Source organism: Ambystoma mexicanum, chromosome 5q, assembly GCF_040938575.1.
Source record: "Ambystoma mexicanum isolate Mex_15411 chromosome 5q, UKY_AmexF1_1, whole genome shotgun sequence".
Classification (NCBI taxonomy): Eukaryota; Metazoa; Chordata; class Amphibia; order Caudata; family Ambystomatidae; genus Ambystoma; species Ambystoma mexicanum.
The window spans coordinates 886,876,645-886,904,422 of record NC_090933.1 but is presented as its reverse complement, the minus strand read 5'-3'; the positions used below and the strand labels follow the sequence as shown (position 1 = coordinate 886,904,422).

The 27,778-nt window shown below is 45.4% G+C and overlaps 1 protein-coding gene across 2 annotated transcripts in view; it reads left to right on the top strand.

Moving 5' to 3' along the window:
- INTS8 (integrator complex subunit 8) overlaps positions 1 to 27,778 on the top strand; it is a 2,196,017-nt gene that overhangs the window by 521,622 nt on the left and 1,646,617 nt on the right. For both annotated transcript variants that reach the window (XM_069621379.1, XM_069621380.1), the window contains exon 8: positions 8,206 to 8,313. In XM_069621379.1, coding sequence (XP_069477480.1) covers positions 8,206 to 8,313 — 108 coding nt within the window. The remainder of the gene's footprint in view (positions 1 to 8,205; positions 8,314 to 27,778) is intronic.

Genomic DNA, 27,778 nt, shown 5'->3' with positions numbered 1-27,778 from the left:
AGATTAAGAATTCAGAAGACAGTGCACCACACAGTGGCGTAAGGTCCCAGGGTATTGTAATATTGCAGCCCGCAAGGTCGCAGAAATGCATGGGATGGCTCAAAATGCAGGTCCTCTTGAGTCTAGTGGGTCACACCAGGCTATGAGTCGGGGTCGTCGTTTTCTGAGTCTTCAGGTCGGTTGGAAGGAAGGGCTACAACAGGCTCCGGTTACACAGGAGGCTCTCAGGTCGCTGGAAATAGTTTCAGCTGCTTTTCCTTCATCCTCTTTGGTTTTGTTTCCAGTGGTCGACTTGTATTAATCTTACAGGTTCGCAGTATTTAACAGGAACTACAGCACAACTTCTGCATTCTCTCCCTGCATTTTACAAGAAGGGGCGCTCTGGTTGTCCAATCAGGACAGCCAGCCCCCCAGTGGGATTTGTTCCCATTCAGGCAAAGAGGAAGACAAAGGGCTGCAGAGTTTTGGACTCCTCCCTCGCTTCCTGCCTTCACAGACAGACTGGAAGCTGGGCAGGGAGTCCAGGGGACTCCTGCCGAGGATAAACCAAATCACAAAATAAATCTCCCACCCTGGATGTCGGGGGAAGGAACAAGAAAGGACAAACACTAAAATGGCGAAAAAAGAAGACCGGGACCATTTTGGTAAAATGAGCACCCTTGGGTACCTTTACTGCAGCTGTGAACACAGCCTGCGGTGAAGGTGCACCAAATTAATACAAGGTATCACTGCCACCAGCCATTAAAGGTAAGCTTGCCCCTGTAACAGAATTGTTACTGTTATAGTGTGAAGGGGATACATTGTATCTCCCCAGCACTCCACATATGGTGGGGTGTGCTGGTTTCACCTTACTAAATGTAAAGGGGATCCACAGATCCTTTCTACCCTTGGGAACTGTAGTTCTCTCAAGGTTAGGCAGAGAAAGTTTAACAGTGGAGCACTTACGGCAACCGTGCAACAACAGGCACTTATTGCCAAAAAGTTGTTAGAGGATAACTTTAAAAAGACACTAGGGATAGTCTATAAACTAAAAGAGTAAAAGATTCTGTGAGTGTGGAAAAAGGTTGCCACTGACAGAGCCCACTCAGAGGTGTAAGGAAGCATATCCCACCAGTAAAGCAAAAAAGTTCTGGGGTGACCTAACAGACACTGATTGGTTTATGGGAAAAATACAGATTGTAAGTGAGTGAAACTGTTTTTCTTTTTACTGAGGATTCCCAGCCTGGCGACAGGGAATATTCATGAGCATGTGAATCCATGCCAGACCCATGCTGGAGAACAATAGTTTCAGGTAAGTAACTTGTTCGTTTTTGGATGCATCTGGTATCCAGTGTCTGGACAACATTTTTCTGTGTTCATTTATGCTTTAGTGAACATGGGACACATAAAGGCATGTGCGTATATTACTTCCATTGTGTATGTGCCAATGGTCACTTGAGGGGCCTTGTAGAATATTGACTTCATAGGTGGGATGCTCTATTAATTGAAACCGCTGCAAACTTCCAGTGTATTCTTTGCAGAGTTGTATACTTGTATGTTTATTTATATATTGGCCCCAGAGGTGTTGCACAAAAATATGCAAGTGAGTCACTTAGAGGCTACTATAGCCCTGTGGTATCGGGTGTACCTTGCCCTCACGGGTGGCTCAAAGAATGTTCCAACTCCCAGAGACCATTCCAGGGTTTATATTAATTTATTTGGCAGGTTGCTAAGGCCCATCCCTCCCTCGTCTAGAAGTAGTCTACCACCTTATCCCAGGTGTCCCTAGTCCGAGTTAGCATATAGAGACTAATGGCCCCTTCTGTCTATTTTCTATCCTGCTAGTGGGGGAAACCTAAAGCAATTGCTATCCCTATCTAGACTCCTCCGGGACTTTATAAACTAGCCCTACACCACCACTTTTGTTAGTATCCACCAGAGGTTCTGGGGATGTGCCTTTCAGAAGCTCTACTTAATTAACTCCATCACGCTGTGATGTTCCACTCCCTGTCTCTGTACACTATTCCCCTATCTACTCTTGCGCTCAACTCCACCCAGCATCACTCCCTCTACTCCTCACACTTTTCTCCTCTGTCCCTTTGATGTCTCACTCCTACTACTACCTTCTCCACACTACTCCCGCCTACACACTACTACTCCACACCTTCTCCCCAGTCATACTCTTTTCACTCTCACAACCACTTCCCACTTATTGTAACAATCTCATTCACTAGCCTTGCAAACACACTCACTACTCGGAGCCACTTGTTCTCGCCTACCATATCTCCGCATTTTCCAAAAATCTCCTCCACACTCCAACCCACAACGTCCTGCTGCCATTCTAATCCTCCTCATCCTCTTGATTGGTTTGCCTACCCTGGCCAAGCTGGCCCCGTCTTACCCGCCGAGTTGTTACAATCACAGGAAATTCCAAAGAGGAGGTTAAGCCCCGCACATTTTCTCTGTGCGAGGCCGCTGTGTGGCAATGATGACGGACTGCTCTGCAAACTGTCAGTTTATTAGGGGCCCGCTGTGCGTTAACCCCCAAGGTAAGTGTAGTCTTGTCAAGAGCTCCTCCTTGCACCATTATAAGTCTCTGGTGGTCTATTTTGTTTATATCTGTGCTGCGGCTCTACTTGCCCAGGCTCCGGAAGCCGTCTAGGCCCTCTGGTTCCACCTTTGCTGGTGCTCCTTTCTGCATATTTCTGTGTGGTGAGGCTGGGGAATTGGGGTGCCTGGGGAAGCATTCAAACATTGTAATGTCAAACATATTGATCGACTTGTTGCTGTTTGAATGTGTGATCTTAAGATGTGAAATCTCAGAGATGATCAGTTCACAAAGGAAATAGTCTTGTCTGTTGTGCTCTCCCACATCACAAGTGCATCAGTTATACATTATTTCCATGGTATTACCAGAGGTTGGCATATGTTGCCTGTGGGGATATACATGCATCTCCTCAAAAGCCTATATGTAGAGGTTGGGTGCATTCATAGCACACATGGCCGTTCCTTTTTTTTGTGTTTAATTTTGTTTCTACGGAAATATTGAGCATGGGAGGGCTATTGACTCAGTGGGGACACATCTACCCTTGGCTGGAGTGCCTGACAAGGGATTGCAGCCTATAAATTCATCTGTAACACATGGGGAATGAATCAACTTGTCATTTGGAGGCTAAGCCAACGATTCCCAGGAGGGTCATTCACCAACCACATTTACAGGCTGTTCATCCAGAAACTGTGACTGTATGATTCCTTCAGGGCAACCACCTGAATCAGAACTGCTGTACATTAGGGCAGTTGGTCAGAAGACCACAGTCTTACTTGCATGGGACAACCTGTATACATATTTGTGTTTCCTCTGACGTTCTTCACTGTTTAAGAGATAATAATATGGTTCAGGCCTTGCTCGTCACCCCATGATTCTACTGACCCAAGAGCCTTTGACAGACCTCGGTGCTAAAAGGTGGAGTGAGCATAGAGAGTTGAGACACAACTATTTATGCAGAAGCAATGTATTGCAGTTGTGACCTCTGTTCTTAACAAGAATTAATGTTCATGAAGTCTACGTAATCATAATACATTGACAATTTATTTCCTGTTACAGTCTTAGGTTGTTAGTAGAAGTAAATATCATTGCTCCATTTAGTGTCGTATTATGGAACTAAATAACAAACCATGACACAATAAGCTAGTATAACCAATGCGCATACAATCTCATGGGAAAAGGAAATAAGTAAACCAAAAAGGAGCAAATCTCCTTAAAATGAAAACCTGCAATTTGGTTGCAAAATTGAAACTAAGAGAAAAGTGTTGGGTAAGATTTCCACAGAGCTGGTGAATCTTCCTTTCCTGGTTCAACTCCAGAACCTTTTGCTTTTCTAGTGGGATACTTTTCATTAATAACTCAGTGAGTGGGAACCTTTTTCCACACTCACCTAATCTTTAACTCTTTTTTATGGGTGTCATGTTTTGACGCTCCATAGTGTCTTTTTAAAGTTATCATGTCTAACAACTTATTGGCAATAAGTGCCCGTTGTTGCTGGGTTTCCCTAGGGGCTCCCCATTTAACTTTCTTGTGCTAACCTTGAGTGAACTACAGTTCCCAAGGGTAGAAAGGATCTTCGGATCCCTTTTACATTTTATTCTGTGAAACCAGCACACCCCAACTTATGTGGAGTGCTGGGGAGATGCAATGTATCCCCTTTTACATTAAAACTGTAACAATTCTGTTACAGTGACAAGCTTACCTTTAATGGTTGATGGCAGTGATACCTTTTACTAATTTGGTGCACCTTTACCGCCGGCTGTAATCACAGCTGCAATAAAGGCACCTAAGGGTGCTCATTTTACCAAAATGGCCCCTGTCATCTTTTTCTGCCATTTTAGTGTTTCTTGTCATTTCTTGTTCCTTCCCCTGACATCCAGGGTGGGAAATTCCTTTGTTTTGTCTTTGGTGGGAGTCCCCTGGAAACCCCGCCCAGGCTCCAGTCAGTCTGTAAGCACAGGAAGTGGGGTAGGAGTCCAAACCTCCCTCATCCTTTGTCTTACGCCTTCCTTCAACTGGGACAAATCCCAGTGGGGGGCTGGCTGTCCTGATTGGACAACCAGACGCCCCTTTCTTGTAAAATGCAGGGAGAGAATGCAGAGGTTGTGCTGTAGTTCCTGATAAATACTGGAAACCTGGAAGCTGAAGTCATGTCGACCACTGAAACAGAAAACCGAAGTGGACGACGAAGGAAAAGCGGCGGGAATGATTTCCAGCGACCGGAGAGCCTGCTGTGTAACCGGAGCCTGCTTCAGCCCTTCCTTCCAATCGACCTGGGGTCTCCGAAAACAACGACCCGAACCCAGAGCCTGATGAGACCCACTAGACTCAAGAAGACGTGCATTTTGAACTATCCCGCGGGTGCTGCGACCTTGCGTTCTTGCAATACCCCAATACCCTGGGACCTCCAGCCACTGTGCGGTGCACGGTCTTCCGAATTTCGAATCTCGCTGAAACTTTGTGGGCATCAGGGTGTATCTCCAGAGAAACGAATCAAGTCTGAAAAGTCCCCTCACAAGATTGCTGGACTTTTTAAACGATGAGAATTCAACCGCGATTTTCTGTCGTCTTCTGTGCTCCTTGAAAAGGCGCCAAACCCGCAGAACCGCATTCAGCCGTGAGGGAAATCTTGCCTAGAGCCTTCATCGATCCCTGCTGCAAAGTCCCTTCTGAGGTCTTGTGTTCAGTCTCCAGGACAAGGAATCCACTGACCGGGTATTTGGCTGCAGTCCCTCAAGTTCTCCTGCTGCAATCTCTTCTTCATTGCTGAGGTACTGTGTTGGCTTGGGTATATACTTACCTTAAGCCTGTTGGGATTTCTGTGTAGCTTTGGGGTGTCTTCTGTGATTGGGAGGTCCCTCATCCAGTGCACCCAGTCCCACTGCTAGAATCCTGCTGGGATGTCTTCTGTGAAGCCCCTGGACCCTCTTCTAACCCTAGAAGTAAAGTACTCACCTGTTTGCCCAGTTTTCCTAAGGAACTCTGACTTTTGCTACTAAAGAACTTATTCTAACACTGCCTGTTGGTCACTAGTCCTAGTGACCCCCCCTTCTGCCACTGAGAACACTCATGCTCCAATAATAAGGGAAAGACTTTGAAGGGATTGGGACTTCTGCCTAGAAAAGAAATCAAGTGTTTTACTTACTTGTAAAGAGTTGGTTGGTAACTGTAATTTGAGGGGATTGGGTCCTCCGGCGTATCCCATATCTATGACAGGTAATGTCCGCAGCTGTGCTGCGGACATTATCCATCATAGATATGGAATACGTCGTCGGACCATCCCGTCGGAAGAAAGTTACCAGGTAAGAAAGTAACTTGTTCTTCTAAGAGTGAACAGTTAAAAAAATTCTTACTGATCTTGAATGTGTGATGCACTATTCTTAAAAGTATGGTTAACTTCTTTTCCTCCTTATCCACTGTTTTGCCAGTCTAATAGAAAGTAGATATGGTGGTATTTTTACTCTCCTGTGATTAGGTTGTGCCTCTTTACAAAAGTAATGTGTTGGTTTCACCAGATTATTCCTGTAGGGTAATTGTATGAGTGTCCTCCAACTGTTGGTATCTCCAGGTTAGTCCTGTTAGGATAACTGTGAGTGTCCCCCCAACTGGGTCTTGCTTCCCCTGACTTGCTGCTAGCCTGTCCTTAATAAGTCTACCTTAGGTTGTTGCCTACCTAGAATAACTTTTCAGTAAAGTGTGACATTGGGTTTTACTTTCCCCTTCATTGTGAAGTTAAAGTAAGTGGGTTTTACTTACCTTGTGTTAGCTTGTGCCATCCAAAACAAGTTACCAGAGTTATTGCTTACCTCAATCTGGGGTTCCCTGATTTCCAAAGCATCTGTATTTGTATATTACATCCTTAGGTTTTACTCACCTGGTATAACTGTGTTATGACAAAATTGGTTATAGGTTTCTACTGCACCTATAATAAGTGTTTCACTATTCACCAAAAAGTATATTGTCCAGTTGACTGTTTGTGATTTGTTCCAAGAGTCACAGTACAACTGGAAGGGCCTACTGCCCTTGTATTACCAAAAGTAATCTGAAAGTAACCATTTGGTCTTTTGCTCCCAAAGAATAGGCTTGACCTATACTCAATGTGTATAACAAGGTTTTGACTTCCCTAGAACTACTGTTAGGTGTTCCAAATAAGGTTTATACTTGGGCCTGTGTGCTTTCAAGCATAGTGTTGTGTTTTTATATTGTGATTTCATATAATGTGTTACTACTTACTTAACGCCTAGATTTATCTGGGCCTACCTTTATTTAAATAAATCCTTTATTTTCACAATACATAGTGTTTCAGTGTTTCTTTTGATCATTTGTATTACAATTTCACTTGTACTGTATCTACTGCCCTCTCTCCCTCCTAAGATAAGCCTGGCTGCTCTGCCTACGCTGCCATGTACTCAGGTGGTACAGTCTTACACTAAGAGTGGAGTCTTGTACTGCCTCAGTTGAATGGTTTTGAAGAAGTGGGTAGCACTTCAGAAAAACTGTCCTAACAAAAAGTAAAAAAAAGAAATTGAGTGAAGACGTAAGTGGAAGTAACATTGTAGCTTGTCAGCGAAGGTGGAACCAAAGCAAAGGGAAGATGTACATGAAAAAGGGCTATTTATTTGTAATCCTAACAGACCAACGTTACATTACATGTCTTAGATACCTAATAACATAGCATAGCATTCCAAAACTGGATGTACATAACAAACATATCCTGGGGTAGCATAACAAAACGTGGAATATCCCAGCATATCGGACAAAGCATACTGTAACATAGCATAACAGCACCCTAAAGATAGTATGAAACAAATTTAATATTAGCATTTATGCTGGGAGGAGGGCATATAGGGCACGCAGGCAAAGCCCAGCATGACTCAGGACCTGAAATAGGACTAGAAACACTCAGGCACCAGTTACATTTCCTGACAAACATGCATTAATTCTCACTACCCAACACACTCTCACTCTGAAAGTCGCACTCACAATCATTGTAGTTTACAGGTATTGAATGAGAAAGATGAAATTGAAAAATCAATATACAAAGTATATTCTAAGACGTAATTTTGTTTTAGAATTTTTTTTTTGTCTTATATATTTTAGCAGCACTTCGGCTGTCGGAGATTGGGCAAAGATCCATCCAGCTCTTTTTTGCTAAAAGTAGTTTGTTTTCAAAATGTGATACTCAAAGAGCATGTGTTGTCTTAATCTAATTTCTCCATAGGTCTGGTTTAATGTGGTATCCCAACTTCATTGGCATTATAGTTAATATATTGTTATCCCTACTATATTGCCATTATAGTGGTCACCAGCAATACAACTAATTCATGGGTAAAAATGTCAAGTTGCAAGGTACTAGCCAACCCCAAAAAAAGTCACTCACCACCTCAATTTTATAATACAGATAGCACTTCATTTAATACTCGCAAGAGTCCATTATCAGTAGTCATTGGCAAGTAGTGAATGCAAATTTTGCACCCTGTTTGATTACTACATGTGTTGTCCTTTATTATTCCATGTGGATTCTTATGGGGGTATCCTTGCACTGGCATGCATTTAAATGTTGTAAATCTTTATTCTTACCTTGAGTTTTAGATCTTCTAAATCTATTTGGCAACATTCTGCGTTTGGTGTATATAATGTATCAGATTAAAGCCTAAGTGGTTGTTTAAATATTTTTACAGGTTTCTTACGATTTAGGTACTATGTACTTCCAGCAGGGCTCCACAGACTCCTCTGCTTATGAAAAGGCCAGGGAAAAATTCTTTCGAACAAAGGAACTGGTTTCAAAGGTATGTCAAAATGCTGTATAATGAATGTCGTGATAGTCCCACTAGTATATTTATTTTTGAGTGAGGCAATTGTGTACACTTTTTCTTGAAAGTATGCTAGAGTCATCATTGGATATCATTTTCAAAAGTGGACCATCCACTCTCGTCCTACCCCTACTCATTAGAATGAATCTGTATCCCGTCATTTGTACAAACTCCCCTCACTGTGCTTCTCACTCTTCATCAGCGCTCTTTCTCGTCCGCTAGATTTGCACTTTATAAATTAGCCTACATACTTACTAAACATTTACATAAGACCAGCACTTCTAATGTTACCCTTTTCAAATTGCTTTTGTGAGAAGCTATTGAGAGTTAAATCTGAACAGAAAATAGATGCTAAATTTGCACCACTCTTAAACTGCCACAACAAACCGGATTCAGCATCCTACAACAAGAGTCAACTAAGGCTTCTTGTGAGTTCCTCATCTCTTTTTTAGGCAATGTAGATTAAAGTGAGGCTTAGCCCTTTTATTTCATTTTTATTTTTATTTAAATGTTTTATTCAGTAGGTCTTACAATAGGGGAAGTTAAGTCTTCAACACAACAAATCAAGTCCGGCGTCAACCCCAGGAAAGGAATAAGCATGGGGTACATTTATATCATCACATTTTACACATAAAGTCAAAATTACACCAACACTCCATTGTTGTCACGATTCTTTCCCACAAGAATACAAAAAAGAAATAGTACAATCTGAAACAGGCACATAATATTAAAACACAAAAGACCTTCCGAACATTTTATAACTTTTTATCCCTCCCACCCCTGCCGTATAAGCGGACCATCAAAATACAGGGGAAGAAATTAAAAGGACAGTAATCGCTGAATGTTCCAATAGAAGCTTTACAGTTGCCGCTGACATTGCACCATATTAATTAACCAGTTACAATTAAAACACCCAGATATCGTTTGGGGTCGTCAGATACTACATGTTTACATACACCCGGCACAATGAAGGGGAGTAATCAATGAATAACCCCTTATAGTCCAATAAAGGAAATAGTTAGAGTACTATGCTTGGTCTTGGGGGGGACCCTGATGGGTCTAATATTTTATGTCGGTCATAGTATGCTAAGAAGGGGGGCCACTTAATTTCCATACCGTCCTATGACTCGGATAAAGCTGCCGTGAGCATCTCCATGTCATAAATGTTGTATGATTCCCTATGTTTGGGCGGATGCTGTTTCTTCCAATATAGCGTTATACATGCTATAGTAGCTAGGAGCAAATTGGCTACCACATGTAGGAGTCTGGTATAAGTCTTGCCATAGTCTTCCAACCCCAAAAAGAAGCAACAAAGGAGACAAAGGTCTCTCAATTCAGTCCACATCCTCACCCAGGCCAGAATCTCTTTCCAGAAGTCTGAATTGCCGGACAGTACCACCAGACATGCCAGTAAGTGCCAACATGATCTCATCCCCTCCAACACAAAGGGCTAGATCCCAGAAACATCTTGGAGAGAATGTCCGGAGAAAAGTGCCACTGTTGCAACAACCTATAGCCATGCTTCTTATATTGCATTGCCATGGAGGTAGACCATGACTGTCGACGTATCCATGGCCAGGGATCGCTTCCCTTCAGAGAGAGAATGTCACATGCCCAGTGCCGTTTGGCCCTCTGCAAAGATGTATTGTTTGTTTCTAGTAAGGCTAGATAAAGCTTTGTGATCAGGCCCCTGGAACCCATGTGCGAATCTTAAACCCGTTCAAAAGACGTTAAGGTATGACTCAGAAGCTTATTCTAAATGTGGTCTGGGAGGAACCCCTTTAATTGCAAACACATGAAATTCGTCATCAGATCCACCCCCCCCCCCCCCTCCCCCAATGCCTCATCCAAGAGGTTCCATGTGATAATGTCCCTGCAAAAAGCCTTTGTGGCTAAAAAGTCGCTGCAAAAAGGCTGTGGTTTGCTGCAACATTATTACTGTGAACCTGCGGGGGACACCCCTGCAACCCCTGTTTTAAAAAAATAAATGTTTTTTCTGTTTTCCCCAAGGCGAGCAGGGGACATCCCTGCTTCCCTCAGAAATGGTCAACATACATAATGTCACCACGCCCTTTTCCCAGCGACTACATGTATGTTAACCATTTGTGTGGAGGTAATATTACTGGATACCATCCAAGACGGGTTTAGAGAGAAAAGAGCCATACTTCCATAGATGTCCTGCACGTGTCAAGCCTCTCTCGTAACAAGACTGAAACCGGCAAGGCTCATGAATCTTGTCCCTTATCGGGGGAGCCCATTGACAACCCTGGGGGTGGGGGGTTTGGGCGGGTATAGGGTGGGGTGGGTGCCAGGTCATTATTTCATTTGCCTGACACCAAAATGGCCACTGCGTCATTTAATGGGACTGCAGCATACATGGGAAATACCGTTGAGCCATTTAAAGACCCCAGGCCAATTTCAAACTGCTAAGAAGTAGTGTAGAGGTACAATAGGCATTTTGTTATATACATTTCACACAGACCTGTTTAGGAGAGGGAGACAACACAGTGGAAAAGGGAGCACGAGACAGGCGAGAGAGAGAGCAAATGTCTGCAGACTGAAAAACCACACACTGCTGAGGGAGCTAAAGGACCTGAGAGACAGAACCAGCCAAGGAGACTGGAGCTGCCCGAGTCCATTAAGGAGAAGAGACACCCAGATAAGATGGGTATTATATCCCTGGAAATGAACTTGACACTATATCCCTGGAATTACAAATAGCCTTCTGGGTCTACATCCCGGAGACCCATCTGGAGACTTTTCCTTAGAAAATCTCTTTAAGTTGCAGGCAAATACCTAGTACATGTAGTGTTATCCTGGCAAGAATGAAGTCTGTTTGATCCATATACTAGTTGCTGCATGTTCAGTTGGTCACCACATTATATATACAAATAGTAGGCATCACCTAGAAACCAATTCAAGTTTTGAGGTGGAAATAGGAGCAAGAGAGTAAAAAGTTACATTAATCATCCACTTGTAATTGGATATTGATTCGCCTGTTATTTTTAGTCTAAACGCCCTTTACTGGTAAATCTTTTTAAAGAAGAACCTTGAGTGTTCCTATGGTCCTTTGACAAGGAAGGGAACGAGGGAAAAGGCTAAGCTGTGTGGGGCCTGGCTCGAATATGGTGAAGTTTGGGTCTGCTAAGAAAAGTGACCTATGGACTTTTTATGGAGATTAGCTGTCTTTAGCGGGGACAGATGGGTGGCAGTGTCAAAAGTCAGATACATGACTATGAACAGCTTGTACAGTCATCTATCCCACTTGGCACCTGGTGTTTGTATCATTGGCTCTGTCATTATAGGTGACAAGGGGTTTGGGGATTTTCATACTAGTTGGGCCAGTGCAATACAGCTGTCATCGTTCGGTGGTCCGTGTTCACCCAGGGAATCTACATGTAAAGGCAGAGATTTGGGTATGGGGGGTGTCTCCATAGTTTGTCTAGTGTGCATACTCTTGTAACGCCTACCTTTTTTGTTTTTTACACAAGGGCAATCTTTAATGGTATCATTGGTTTTCTAGCAACCCAGTATACAAAGTAATTCATTCTATGCCACAGCCAGATCTCAAGACTCCTTAACTGGTAAATCAAGGCTTCAAATCCACAAATCCACTCTCCTTGTGCTTCCTTTCTCCCTAAAGCCATATTTCAGAGCATTACAAAGAAAAAGAGAACCCAGGGTCTGGGACCCAAACCAACAGAGGGGGGTATACGTCATTTTCATTGTGGCAGCACTTTTCAGGGAAGTGAACCCATTGGGCCAAACCAGAGAAGAGAAACTAGGGTCGCAGACCCTCCTAAGAGTTGGGTGTTGTAGTTGTGAAGCCTAATGAAGCGAGGACCAGGGGAAGAAGGGAGTCATTCCCTATGATTGTAAGAGACAGTTGTAAGATTACCTGGAGAAGGGAGTCATTCTACTGATAATTGGGACTGTGGGAGTAAGGTCCAACATTCCTGGGGAAGGGGGGCATTCCACCGGGCTATTTGAGACTGAGACCAAGTGCCAGGAGAAGGTAGGCATTCTCTTGGCCAACCAAGGAGGTATTGTGTGGAACTTTAATCATAACCCAGGAGAAGGGAGCCTCTCTACTGGAACTATAACAGTATTGACATATTCTTTAGTTTCTAGTGTAGGGGACAGAAGTAAGGTTTTCTTGACACATGACGGTGGACACTTTTACTTTGACAGACATCCTGACAATCACCTTATTTCTTTAGTTGAGGCAGGGAAACCACTCTTAGTAATAGGGACATGTTTTATTTTGCTTTCCGATTTAAATAAGTCTTTAGCCCCAAAAATGCCACAGTTGTGTCATCCTCCTTCTTGCACCCTTTTATCAAAGTAGGGACGGATTCCCCTTTAATGAAGGTAGGTTTGTGCAGTCCATAGCCCCGTAAGGCACGGCATAAGTGACCTTTCAAATAGGTCACAGGTTCTTTCTTTTTTTTGTATTATAGTGCTAAACGTGTGGACTTCATCTATTACGGAACCTGTCATTCCTAGAAAAATCTTTCTTTAGGTAATTTTTGCTGTTTTTTTAAATGGGTCACTCATGTAGTTTGGTGTAGGGCACACTTGTGTGATGATTCCTTTCACTTGGGCACTGTGGTGCATTCAACTCCAGGGGTTATCAGATGTTTGCAGTTCATTGCATTATTAGGTCTTATTTTTGCTGCAGGGATTGTCTTACGACCGACTGGTTGAAGTTTTTGAGTTCTTAAACTTCGCTATATCTAGTCATGGCGGAATGATCGTGGTCATTCGGCCCTGAAGAAGACTTTTCAGTCAAAACTAACCCCTCAGAAACCAGGAAGATTTTGTACATAGAGCCACTGTTTCCTGCAGTAGTTGTGTTCTCGTTACATCATGAAACTGTTGCACCAATTGGGATTCTAGTTGGTCACTTAATACATTTGTCGGGGGTTAGACAAGTGAGAAAGATACAATAATGGCCCTACTAGGCCTTGAGACATTTGGATTCTGCAGGTACAAAAACAAGAAGCATGGGAGTGAAAGTCTGGGCAGAAACAAGTGCTAATGTGGGACGGGAAAAGGGTGACGAGGCTTAGTGCAAGTGCTAAGGGGAGGCCAGAGGGCAAGTGTCAGGGAATGCAGATAGTAACTACAGGGAAGGGTGGACTGGGTGGGGGGCTGGAGCCTTGTAGTACTTAGAGGGAACTAGGCAGCCAGTCAATGAGGCAAAAGGATGAGGAGAAAAGAAAGGTCTTGCGCTTTCGGAACTTGAGAAGATCCGGCTCAAGCCTGAGAGGGGCAGGGAGACCATTCCAGAAGGAGCCTCCTGCAGAGGAGAGACATCTACCCCCCACTCTTTGTGTAGAGAAGCGTCTAATTTGCAGAGAGTTGGAGCTGGCAGACTGAAGGGCTCTAGCGGGGAGGTATTTATGATATGATAGTTTATTTATATAGCGCCTATACACAATGTTTTTCAAAGTGCTTCAAGGCAAGGGAGGGAACAAGGTAAAATACAACATTCTTACAGGCCACAAACAGTAAGGATGTGAAATAACTATCGTACTCTGCTAAACGAAATTTCAGATAGTGCAAGTGCATAATACTAGGTCCAGGGACAATTCTGGTAGAGTAAGTGCATAGAAGAAAGTAAGGGGAGGAGATAGGAAAAGGGAGAGGGGAGGGGAGGGGATGAGAGAACAGGGAGTAAGCAGTCAAAAAGAGTGGCGAAGCAAGAGGGGAGAGCGAGTACAATTGCAGAAGTCAGTAGTAACACATAATGTTTCAAGCCAGGATACAAGATGAAGATGGGAACAGCATGATTCGGGGCCACCATGAGTACAAGATGCAAAGGAAGTCCAGCTTACAGTTGAGAAAGGGTGAGAGAGAGTTGGATGTAGAAGGGGCCCAGACCCCAGAAACCCTTGTGGGTGATGCAGAGGGTCGTGACTTTGATTCTAGCAGCAACCAGGAGCCAGTGGAGAGAAATTAGGGCTGGAAAGATGGGGTCCCTGCGTTTGAGGCCAATAATAAGTCTTGCAGTCCCATACTGGATTAGAAGGGATGAAGGGAAAGTAAGAGGCTATTACAGTAGTCAAGCCTAGAGAGGATCGGAGCTCTGGAGACATTGAGTTTCCGGGGAAGGTGGCGAAAGGGAAAATGCCACTGAGGAGGTGCAGCTGATAGTCTTCTTGGCAAGGTCTGCGATGTGAGGAGAGAAGGTGTGAGGAATCAAAGATGACCCCAAGGTTTTTTGCCTCACAAGAGGGTGAGGGGAGGGGACCCATAAAGGGTGGCCAGAGGGAAGGTGGGAGCTGGGGTCCCAATGAAAAGGATCTCAGTCTTACTGGCATTAAGGCGATGAGAGAGGAGGGAAGAGATCAAGTGGGCCAAAGCGGCAAGGTATATGGCGAGAGGATACATCCTTGTGGGACGCCGCAAGTGGAGAGTGTGATAGGGTAGAGAAAAGGGCCAAGTTGAACCTGCGAAGGTCGGTTAGAGAGAAAGGTGGTCAGCCAGGCCCGAGGTGCCCATGTTTTCACCAAGCCGATTTGTCAGGATGGCATGATTGACTGTGTCGAAGGTAGAGGAAAGATCCAGGAGGATTAGAACTGATGGAGAGTTAGGGTCAAGATTAAAGAGAAAGTCAGTAGATCAGTTTCCGTGCCTCAGGCAGCTCTGAAGCCAGACTGGTGGTCATGGAGACAACCGACAGGTTTGGTGTGTTGGGTCAGTTAGGAGATGGCCATCTTCTCCAGGAGTTTGCCCAGGAGGGGGTGATGGAGATATGGTGATAGTTAGCAGAGTAGAAGGCGTTTGAAGAGGGGTTTTTAAGGAGGGGATGCACAAGGGAGTGCTTGAGGGGAAGAGAGAAGGAGCGAGAGGCAAAGCAGTGGCTACTGAAATCAGCCAGGGCAGGCACAAGGGAGGTAATTTTGTCCTTGATAGTTCTGGAGGAGCAGGAGAGCACCTGTTTGGAGGAGACTTTCATAGAGATGACTAGTCTAGAGACCTCTTATGGTACTATGGGAGAGAAGTAGGGAAGGGGAGAGGGGAGTCAAGGGAGGAATGGCAACTGGAGAGGGGAGGGGAGGAAGACGAGAGTACGGACAGAATGTCCAGCGGGAGGCCAGAGAGGTACAGAGGGTCAGGGGTGGCAGGGGAGATGTGGAGACTGCAGCAGGATTGGCGAGCTCCTTGTAGATTTTAAACAGTTCGCCAGAGTTGTTAGTGACCCCGGAGATGCAGGCTTGGATGTGAGCCCTCTTCTTCAAGTGAATAGAGAGTCTGTATTGCCTTTGGAGCAGGCGACCGGCCAGTTTGTCAGAGGATGTGTCGGATGCCCGCCACTTCTGCTCAGCCACTCTGCACTTCTGTTTCAGAGAGGCTACGTTGGTGCCAGAGCAGGTGTTGCGCTTGGAGCCAGGTTTCATTCGGATCCTCGTGACCGGGGCAAGGATATCCAGGGTGTTGGTGATAGAAAGGTGAAGATTAGCAAGGGCATAGTGAGTGTGGGAGTCCATGGTAGGAGGTGGAATGAAAGCTGCAGCAAAGGCAGCAACTGACACTCGTTTCTTTGGTCGAATTACAGAGGAGACGGGCAGAGGTTTAGCAGGGGGACAAAGATATCAAGATAAGACAGGAGGGAATGGTCAGACCAGAAGAGAGGAATAGTGAGAGGGTTGGGGATAGGAATGACTGAGGAGGTGAGAGCATCCAAGGAATGTCTGGCAGAGTGCGTCAGACCAGAGGGATGAATGGTGAGGGAGAGAACGTCAGAGGTTGCGTAAGAGTCCTGTGGCCACCTCGGGAGAGTCAAGTTGAATATTGAAGTCACTGAGGAGACATTTGAAGATGGAGGCAAAAAAGAAGAGGTGAGCTCAGACCACTCCGAGAAGAAGAGGGCGACCGGATCAGGGGTTGTTTAGTGGGTAACAAAAGAGTAGGAGATACGCCGAGCCTCCATATGAGGCATTCAAAGGAGGAGTAGGATTGAGTGGGAGTGATAGTAGCAGGGATCCAGTCAGGGAAGATCAAGGCCTCTCAGCCTTCAGACTGGTTTGGCCTGGGCTTGGAGAGGATCTTGTAACCCTCCGTTAGGAGTGTTTCAAAAGCAGTGACAGAGCTGTTAGTGAACCACGTCTCAGTGAGGGCGAGAACGTGGAGGTCAAAGTCTTCGAGAAGGAGACTGATATCAGAGGCGTGTTTGATGGCAGAGCGAGAGTTGAGGGTAGCAAGGTGGACCTGGTTACCACCTTTCAAGGTCTTCTGTGGTAGGTCCTTCAGATGTGGAGAAAGGGCAGTGGGGATGGCCACCGGAGGTGTGGCGGGAGAAGGGAGGAAGTTGATGAGACGGATGACACCCATCATGAAGGAGAAGGTTGGGCTGAGAGCCCTGGGCCTTGATTATGCCATTGTGATAGACATTAATGATGCACCTAGAGGATGAGAAGCCCGCCAAGAGTACTTCCCATCTGGTGCCTCCATTAATGGGAGACGACGAGGGAGGACAAAGACCATATGTGTAGTCCTTAGGTCAGGGGAGGGAACAGCAAAGAGGATCTCATTGACGGTCTGCCTGGAAGAAGCATTGACATAGGTGTCGGCAATGGGCAGGCCTGTATCGGAGACCAGCAGATCTTTTTCTACCTTTTTCCTTCCATGTTGCTAGAGGGAGGTAGGATAAGTGATAGAGTAGCAGTTGGAGTAAATAGGTGAGATGGAGAGCACCATGGATGAATGGATGGAGGGAGAGAGCAAAGAGATGGAAAGAAAGAGGGAGAGAGACAGAGAACTGCACAAAGCACGACAAACTCACCAGGCGGCTTAGTAGTAGGCAGATGAGTAGACTCTTCGGTCCGCATCTGGCCAGTCGTGGCCTCCTTCCAATGGGACAGATGCACAAATGCAGTAGGTTCTTAAGTCAATGTTGCCTTCATGTAGGTAGATTACCTCTTCGGCGAAGTCTGTGTGCAATCTTATTGGGGTTTAAACCTATGACCCACAGGTTAGATGCCCATATGAGCATCAGTTGCATGAACCCATCGAGATAGCAACTGGCAGAATAACTCAGTGAGTGGAGGGCGCAGGGTCACATGCTTGAATCCAGCCAACACATCAGCCAGTCATCATGGAGTACTAAACTGTGACCTTCTACATAGATGTATGTGCACACTTAAGTGCATTGGATTCTGGGCTATGTGATCCATAATTGACTATCAATTTATTGTTTTCTTTTACAGCTATTGTATGTACTTGTTTCTCAAATATTTGTATTTGTCATTTGAATGTGTTTAGCCGCTTATGTGTTAGAATTGGTTGATGTGTGTTCCAAAACCAAAAGATTTTGGCATTTAGTATGCATTTTTTTAAAGAAACTGCATGCATTTCTAATTCTTTGAGATTGATTGAAAGGCGTTTATATATTACCTTACTAGGATTAAGATCTTTACCTTTAGGTCTGGCAGCCCTGTGTTTAGTAATAATGAAAGTGGTGGTCAGGGTTTGTTTGAAAATATGTTTTAATAAGAAACTACTTAAATAGTGAATTCAACATGTAACTTTATAGTATGCAATTAAGGAGAACTAGTGTTATTTTGTTGTTCTATTTCTGTGCACTCTTTTCTTAGATCATGGTACCCTGGTGTTGTATAGCCATATCAGTGCAGCTTTTCAGCTGGTTGAGGGTGTATTTGAGTCAAATCACTGTTTTCAATACATTAAAAGTATGGAAGGCTTTGCCTAGTCAGAAGAACAATTTGCTGAATTGATTAGGGGTCTGTCATTTTTTGACACAGTGCTAAACGATGGGAATATCATGAGTAAAATCATTAGTGATAGTCTCTTAAGATTAAAGAAAAAAATGTTTTGCACTGAAATGCATGGACATATACTCAAAAAATATTTAATGGGCAATATTATACCTTGGGGGCTCCAATCAAAAGGTTATTTTTGGGCAATACTGATTAGAAGGTATCGTTTTAGTGAATTAGCACAAAAAGTAAGTCAGAAAATGCCCATTGAGATAGAAAAAGCCAAATTGGCTTTTAACTCTGACCCCAGATAAGATATTAAAGATAAATTGGAATATATACAGAAACAACTCGATGAATTTAAAACATTCACCACAAACAAAAAGATGTAAAAACGTAAGGGTCTCATGAACTTTAAGAAATAATTGGTCTGTTTGAATCTAACTGATGACTACGTACCTAGACACAGGTAGATATTATGAGAATGGGTTTCAGCCGTGAAAAAAGTGGGTGGCTTTCTCAGATACTTCCTCTAATTCAGAAAATGAGCAGGATTATGCCACCACTTCATATGCGGGGTAGTCTCAGGGAGATGATGCACGCCCTTTTTTAGAACACAGAGGCCAACGTGGCAACAGAAGGGGGAGTAGTTGGGAATGAAATGTGCCCACCCAACCACATACACCCCACCAGGAGAGTTCAGGACCTGCCGCAGATAGTATCGGAGATAAACATATCCATACTAGATAATGCTGTATTTAATTTATCAGACAGACTTGTGACGGAAGCAGAACTTGACTTGTTGAACAAAGGCTAGTCCTTCGTATGAGTCGGGTTCCATCCGACTACCTTATTGAAATTAAGATAGGTCAATTCTTGAGGAAAATCCTGCTCCATGTTTTCTTTGGGGATTCTGAGGTAAATGAGCCCTCTAATACTATTTCCGAATTTTGACCCAAGTCCTCTTTAATTCCACCAACTAAAGATATGCCCAGAGAAGTACTTGCTTTCGAATCAGCTGTCACCAAAGGAGTTGAGAAAGTTCTGTCCCTTAAACATCATGTAAGATATAGTCTTATTAAAGATGAATATTTAGCTTTGAAAACATTAAAACACGATGACACCATTATAATTAAGCCCACCGATAAGGTTGGGGGAATTGTCATTCAGAATATCTAACAATATGATCAGGAAGCCTTTAGACAACCCTCACAGTGTGTAATGCTTCAAAAAGATCCTACTTCTAGCTTCGGTACATCTATTTCCAGAATTATGGAAAAAGCATATAAGAATGGCCATATTAATTCCAATGATTTCAACAAGTTCATTAAGTCCCAAAATTTCAGGATGGTCAGGTTGCAGCACATGCTCGGCCAACTGGAGGAAGGAGACTTTCTGTCGTTGTTGGATCTGTTGGACGCGTACTTCCACGTCCCCATTCTATAATAACATTAAAAGTTCCTGTGCTTCATCGTACAAGGAAAGCACTACCAGTTCAAGGCTCTCCCCTGCCAGGAGAGTAGGTGAGATCCAGGCCCTGTCCTGTAAGTGCCCTTACTTGACTTTCCACAAGACAAGGCTGGTGCTGCGGACGCACCCCTCCTTTATGCCCAAGGTTCCATCGGAATTTCATCTCAACAAGCCCTTGGTGTTACCTGTGTTTTTTCCAACTCCTTCGTTGCCGGCAGAACGGACTTCGCACTCGCTGGATGTTTCAAGAGCGCTAAAGTTATATGTGGCCCGCACAAAGAGTTTCCGGGAGACTTCACAGCTATTTGTGAACTTTGGTCCTGTGAACCATGGGAATGCCTTGTCCAAGGCTTCCATTTCCAGGTGGCTGTCCGGCTGCATCACTCATTGTCGCTGGTTGACCAACTGACCGCTGCCTGGCCGTCCGAGATCCCATTCTACCAGAGCGATCGCTGCAACAAAGGCCTTCCTGTCTGGTGTGCCCCTGCTGGAAATCTGCAGGGCTGCTACGTGGAGTTCTAGGCACACCTTCACGAAATTCGACTGCATCAACAGGAATTCCAGAGTTGGCCAAGCAATCCTATGCAACCTGTTTGCTTGAAGGTGAGCCTGGTGAGGAGGTAAGGTAAGAGTAATTGCTTCTGTTGAGCCTTGCCACCTCCCGTGGTTGTGCATGTATGCACTGCTATGTATTCTTTTATTCATGAGCATGTGAATCCATGCCAGAGCCGATGCTTGAGAAGGAACAAGTTACTTACCTGTAACTGTTGTTCTCCAGCATGGGTCTGGCATGGATTCACATACAAACCCTCTCTCCTGCCCCTCTGCGACTCTTCTTGGTCATACTGCCACTTTACGTGCTACCAAATCTGAAGATGGCTGCCAGAGGCTTAGGGAGAGGGCAGTCATTGGCTGGGGGCAGTATGACCCAGAGCTCAGTGATTGGTTTATAGGAGAATGACCGTTTATAAACAAAAGTAAAACAGTTTTTTCTTTTACCGAGGATTCCCAGCCTGACGGGGAATATTCATGAGCATGTGAATCCATGCCAGACCCATGCTGGAGAACAACAGTTACAGGTAAGGAACTTGTTCCATATTTTCTTTAAGCAAATCAAGGGTACCTCTATGGGGCAGCTTTTGCGCCTAGTTTGCCGAACTTGTTAGTGGAACATTTTGAAGGCACCCATATAGTCTCCCAACAATATCTTTTTGTCCAATATCATATTTTCATTTTTAAATTAAGTGTTCTGCAGGTAACAGTCAACTTTTAATACATCACAATTAAAATTATACTTATAACGTCCAAAAAAGAATAAAGAAAAAAAGAGAAATTCCAAATAGAAATATTTAACCTATACGTCTGAAAGCGGGTTACATCTATGATTTCGCATTCCCCTTCCCGATTTCTGTTTAAACCTTGTGCTCTGTACTTTGTTGTTCGCTTCACTAAGTTGTACCAGCGCTGTGATACTTAAGGGTTTGGCTGCTGTCAATAAATGCAATAAATAAATAATAAACTTGAATCACTTTAATAACACTAAGTGAAATATATTGTTTCCAGAGTTTTTAAAATGTGCAATGTTCTATGCCAAAATGTTGTTAAAAAATAAATACAAGTCTCATTGTTTCCATTCATAAAAATATTGGAGATTGTTTCACAATTGGCTTTGTCTACTTGTGTTAGTCCTACCACTTTAAAATAACCAATGTTAAGTACAGACAGGTGATTGCACTTTAAAAGTAAATGTTTTAAACGTTCAACTTTGCTAACACCACATAGACAACATAACCTCTCACTACTTGGAGTATGTTACCAGGTTCCAACAACCTCCCAAGAATGGGCCTCATTACATTTAATTTTCAAGTAGTCCCAGACTATGTGATTACCTAAATATGATACAATCTATTTCAGAGTTTTCTCACTGTTAATGATGTAATGTACGAAACGCCCAGCCAAGCTTTTGGTTGCCACATTTACCAAAGACTGTTCCCAGCTATATGAGTTGACAATATTGTGAACTCTACTTTGAAAAATGGAGTGGGACACAGTGATGAAATTGTTCGGTAGTAAGAGGACCCATTGGTCCCAACACTTCTGCAAACGAAGTAAAGAACTATTACACATGAGTGATTTACATGATACTATGACATGCCCCAGAAGAATAGGTATAGACTCAGAAGAAGAGCTAACAATTTGTCTAAATAAGCAAATGGTGCCGGAATAACATTTTTAACTTGGTCTGGTAAGGTTGAATTCCAGAAAAGTAAATTTAATCGGGGTGCATCTGGCGGAACAATCTTCTCAGAGCATTACGCTAAAGGCATTCCATTTCACCCAGTCTTTTGTATCCCCAGATCTCAGAGCCATACATAATAACAGGAAGGATCTTTAGCCGATATAAATGTAGAATATTTCCCACAGACTATCCCCCACATTGTCGAGAAAGCTGCCAAATAGCACCAATTAGCTGTTCCTGGTTTCAACACAATCAATATGGACTTTCCAACTTAAGGATGAGTCAAAAAATAATAAACTCCATAATTTTGGACTTCCCAGTGTTAATCTTGCTAGGCTGTCCAAAGACGATTGAAATCCGCTGACAGAGCAGCCAGCCCAAAATGACATTTGTATTTGTATTTTATTTGTATTTTATTTATTTATAAAGCGCAAATAACCAGGCCCATGGGCAACCAGGCGCATACTCTTGAAGACCTGTTACAGCAAGTAATTACATTACATTAAGTACAGAATTAATTAATTACAAAGAAATTACACACAATATACAGTAATATACCGAGATGTACAGAAAGAGTGCCATAGCAGATTGTAGTGTAAGTACAGTGAGGTGTATAAGCATGGCCTAAAACACACAAGAGTACTAGATAGTGAGGGTCTCATAAATCATGGGAGAACAGCCAAGTTTTAGCGTTGTTCTTGAAGGCTTGGAACAATGGTACAGTTCTGATAGGAGTGGGAAGCTTATTTCAAAGTTTGGAGGCTAGAACAGGGAAGCTCACCCCACCCGCTTTTTGGAGTTTAAATCATGATCAGCACATGCAATCCATTGAAATGGCACATTCCCCAGTTTAGGTGGAACTGAAGCAGGGTTAACCAAACCATCCCCCACTCCGAAAGCCAGTTTGATTAATGGAATTAATGTTATTTTCAAGTATCCATAAATACAATCCTTGCAGCAAGACACAAGCCAAGATCTCTGCTGGAGCTTCAATCTTTGCAGTTTCTTGATGTTTCGGTTGGATGCCAAGTGTCTCTTTCAAACAACAGTTTCTTTGGTTCTTTAAATTAGGTTCAGAAAGTTCTTCTGCAAACAATATATATTCTATAATATTCAGCTCTTGCTGGGTTTCTTTGTACTGATCCATAAAAGTTATTATTCACAAGATGAATTTCACAATATGCTTCCTTTCTCCAGATTTGGTGGATCTCCAGGTTTCTTCCCAGAATTTTAAAGTTCAAATTCAGTTTCAAAGTGCCTGGTCTATTTGGCTGCCAGGAATTCCTCTTTGGGCTTTCTAAATCACCTGGTAGACTCCCCTGCCGGGTATCTTGCCACAATGTCTTACAACTTCTTATGCTTTTTGTGGGTTGCCTGGTATACTTTTGTGCCAGGATTCCATCTGTGGGGTCCTACCAATCCCCTGATGTAATTCTCTGACTGTTATCTCTGCCCCCCCACACCCCAATGTCAACTGCTTGGTGTACTCCTTTCACCAGGACTTCTTATCAATTTCACTGTCTATTAATATGCCACAGTTTGTATCACTTCGCTGTATTTCCATTTCTTGCTTAAGCTAATACTTGTTACAACTTTTCCCACATTTACATCTCATACATAGGGACTTGTTCGTTTTGTCGTTGCACCTTATCTTGTCGGTGTTCAAATATTTACTTGTTTACATGCCTGTCGGTATGTCCAGAGGTCCCCAATGGCTCTGGCCAGACTCACCAATGATTTGCAGCATCCCCGACCCGTGGCGTGTCTCTGTGATGAAGCTTCCTCTTCGGGATGGCCTGCTTCACGCCGCGGACCTTCCTCCAGCATTTCTGTCAGCTATGCGCTCACCTGTCGGCTTCTCTCTTTGGCCTGGACTGGAGAATGCTGCTTACCTGCATGACTGGATCTGCTGCTTCTACGGGTGCTCTGCCGGTCCTCCAAAAGTGCCCGCAGCACACCTCCTTCCTTCACACCAAGCTGGTATGTAATTCTCACGTTTACAAGTTGCTGCATGGATGTGCCTATTCTCCAGCATGGGGTCTGGCATGGATTCACATGCTCATGAATATTCCCCATCGTTAGGCTGGGAATCCTCGGTAATGAAAAAATCAGTTTCAATTTCTTTTCTGAACTGTCTTTCTCTTAACAACCAATCACTGAGCTCATTGAGCTGTTTTACTGCACGTTCAAGTGTGGGAGTCCTTGTGCTTAGCTCTCAAGCTTTTACTGCGATTTTTACTTTTTGGAAGAGTTATACTCTATTTTTCGGTCAATCGAGCCTGTGTGCTCCATTGATCATCCTTCCGATTAACGGGGACCCGCTTTTCGGATTCTTCAGTGCCCCTCAAGGACGGAGTTCATCGAATTTCTTTGTGGAAGCTTCCAGAAGATTCTTCAGGCCTACACCGCGTGGATCATGTCGGACGAGAAGAAGGATTTCCCTTCCCATTTCAAGCTTTTCCCCGACTGTGGTTTGGGGAATGTTTACATGGGCGACAAACATTCCCAGTGCCTGTTCTGCCTGTACCCAATGCATAAGGAGGAGGATTGCGTGTTTTGCTGTGAACTCTCGAAACGCACGTTGAAGGATCGGCGTGAACGGCTAGAAGAGTGGCTGAAGGCCAAGGCCTCTGCACCTGGTTGTTCCCAGGAGCATGCCTTTCCCGAATCCGGGAAAGCTGAGCAGGCTTCTAAGTCCTTTGAGGGCGCCCCTCCCACGGGGTCCAACAAAAGGTCAAGCACCGCGAGTCAACTATCGTCTGGAGTGCCGCTGCGGCAAGCTCGTCGGTCAGGGCGTTCGACATCTCCGGCTGCATTGGTCTGCAGTCAACACTCTGGATCTTTATCCAAGAGTAAGTCGGATCACCCAGGCAAGCTGAAGGTGGCCCTCCGGATACGACCAAGGAGAAGACCAAACAGGGTACGACGTCTGGCCCAACCTTGGCAGATAATGCCAAAGGGGATTGAGGGTCCGACCCCTAGGACGAAGGCCTAGCAGACAATGAGGGCCATGCAGGACAAAGGGCCCGGCCTGACCATGAAGACCCAGGTGCACCAGGCGAAGGCGGCGCCCTCTATCAAGGTGGTTGTAGCGTCCCTTTCGAAGGCGGCAGGGGAGGACCCGCAGGGCACCTCTCTGTCGGCAAGGGTGTCCCTTCCTCCTAGGAGGGAGACTTAGTTTAAGCCCATTGAGAAGACCCCAGAAAAGAGGATGCTGATCATCTCCCCGAGACTGTCCCCTCTGGACGTGAAGAAAGGGCGGGAGGAGTTGAGGCCTCCAAGGCACGGATATCTCCTCTGGCGAGGAGACCATCCAGGAGGGTGGCGACGACGAGGATACCGTTGAGGAAGGCAGCAGAGGGCCTCAGGACGACGAGGGGCTTGGCCCTGCTCCTACGCCCCAGCTGCCTATCCCTACGCCTCAGCTGCCACCTAGAGACCTTTTAATGGACATTCTCTCGACTCATCATACACTGGTGTCCGAGATACAGAGGAGGATCCCGGCGACGCCGCAGCTCGCTCCCCCCGTGGCGCCGGCTGCTCCGATGAAGGTGGGTGAACCGCCAGCCAAGAAGAGGAAGAGGCACCAGCTGCATCCTTGCCACCCATCACCTCTTTCTCCACCACCCCATGCAGGTGAGACAGGGTCGCACACTGTGATGACGGCGGGAACGGATAAGAGGTCAGAGGCTTTGGAGATTCTTCAAGAGGGTGAAATCGCGTCAGACCACGCCATCACGGTGGCCACGGACATCTCAGAAGCAGGTTTCTGCCAGATGGGCAATGCCGTTTTCCCTCGCCGCCATGGCTAGCTCAAGGCTACCAACTTTCGACAGGAGGTCCAGACAAGGGTTTTGGACATGCCCTTTGACGGAGACAATCTTTTTGTGAAAGCGGTGGATGAGTCCCTACAGGTCATCAAGGCGGACACAGAGACGGTACGTGCCCTGGGCATGCTACAGCAGCGACGGCCGTCCTTTCTGTCCTTCCGGTGCAAGTCTACCCGGTCCTCTAGGGGTTTTGGCGGGGGCTCCTCTTCTTACCACCAACCCTCCTACTCCTCGGCCCAAGAAACCAACATGGGCCGCTACAAGACCTTCGGAGGAGGAAGTAGTCGTCGCCCGGGCCCGCAAGGCGGCCGGTCGACCTCCAAGCAAGAAGGTGGGAGGCCGGCTGGCAAACTTCGTCAGCGTGTGGAAGACCATCTCCACCGACCGTTAGGTGCTGGACGCTCTTGCCCACGGACCAGCTGTGGAGTTCCGACAAAGGTGTCCGCAAATACCACCAGTGGCCTGGCAGGAAAACCACGTCCCTCAGCTGCTGCTGAAAGTTCGGGCCATGCTAAAAAAAGGGGCGATAGAGCTAATTCCAAAGCAGTTCTGGGTCTCCAGAGTTTATTCGAGGTACTTCTTTGAGTGAAAGAAGACTGGGGGTTGGAGGCCCATTCTCGATCTGCGACGACTGAACAAATACATAAAGTCCCAGAAGTTTCGAATGGTCACTCTTAAAAAGGTGCTCGGACAGCTGGAAGAGGGAGACTTTCTGTCGTTGTTGGATCTGGAGGATGCGTACTTAGACATCCCCATTCACAAAGGACCCTGTGCTTCGTTGTTCAGGAGAAGCATTACCAATTCAAGGCCCTTCCTTTCGGCCCATCTGCGACTACAAGGGATCCACGTCTACCCTTACTTGGATGAGTACATCCGGGCCAAATCAAGGGACATCGCCATCGACCACACAGCGAGGACCGTCCGCCTACTGACAGATCTGGGGTTCTCATTGAATTATGCAAAGTCCTGCTTGACTTCATCACAGGACGATCTGTTCCTGGGATCCCAGCTCAAAACGGTGTCATGCCTGGCATCACTGTTGGAAGAGAGGGTAGCGTCCATCCTGGGCAATGTGCAACGGCTGTTAGCTCTGAAGATTGCCACGTTGAGGGCCATCAAGGCTCTGCTCGTCATGATGTTGTATTGCATTTACCTCATCTGGCTCTGCAGGTTACGGATGCGCCTGCTGCAGGAGTTCCTCGATGCCCATTGGATCCAGGTGTCCGGAAGCTTCCAAGACAGGATCTCTCGAAACGAGAGGTTCCGTCGACGATAAGGTGGTGGGGCGTGCGCTCGCATCTCACCGGGGGCGTGGATTTCCACGCCCCCCTGCACCAGGAGATGGTCACGACAGACGCTTCCCTGGAAGGATACAGAGCCCACACCAGAAGTCTTCACGCCAGAGGCCTGTAGCTGCCGGAGGATAAGACGTTGCAAATCAACGTTACGGAGCTACGGGCAGTGTTTTGGGGCCCTCAAATCGTTCCTGCCGTCACTCAAGGCAAGGTGGTGCGAGGCTTCACAGACAACACCACCACAATGTTTTATATCGGGAAACGGGGGGCACTAGATCCCCAGTACTCTCCAAAGAGGCGCAGTACTTATGGCACTGGGCCGTCGCCCAGGGGATGTTCCTCATTCCATTTCATCTGGCAGGAATAAAGAACATGGTTGCTGACTCTGAGCAGCGAGCTTCCCTCTTGCCACGAGTGGGAACTCTTGTAGGATCTAGTGGATAACCTTATCCTCAGATGGGGCAATCACCAGTTTGACTTGTGTGCCAGAGGTTTGCCAGCAGATTCCCCAAGCAGGGGAGCATGGAGGATGCATTCTCATACCCTTGGCAATGCCTCTTTCTGTGTGCGTTTCCTTCGTTGCTGTTGTACTTCGAGTTATCAGTCAACTTGGATGGTACCAGTGCTGGATGATCCTCGTCGCACTGGCGTGGCCGAGGCAGATCTGGTAGCCAGACCTTCTCATCATGTCAAGCTGCCAGTGGTCGCAGATCTTCTCAGCAGGGAAGGAGGTGCCATTCTTCACCACGATCCAGGGTTTCTGAACCTGAAGGCCTGGCTCCTGCAGCGCTAGACTTTGGTGGCTACGATCTCCCGGTGGACTGCAAGGAAGTTCTCACCAAGGCTAGAGCATAGTCTACTTTGAAATGCTACGGACTCAAG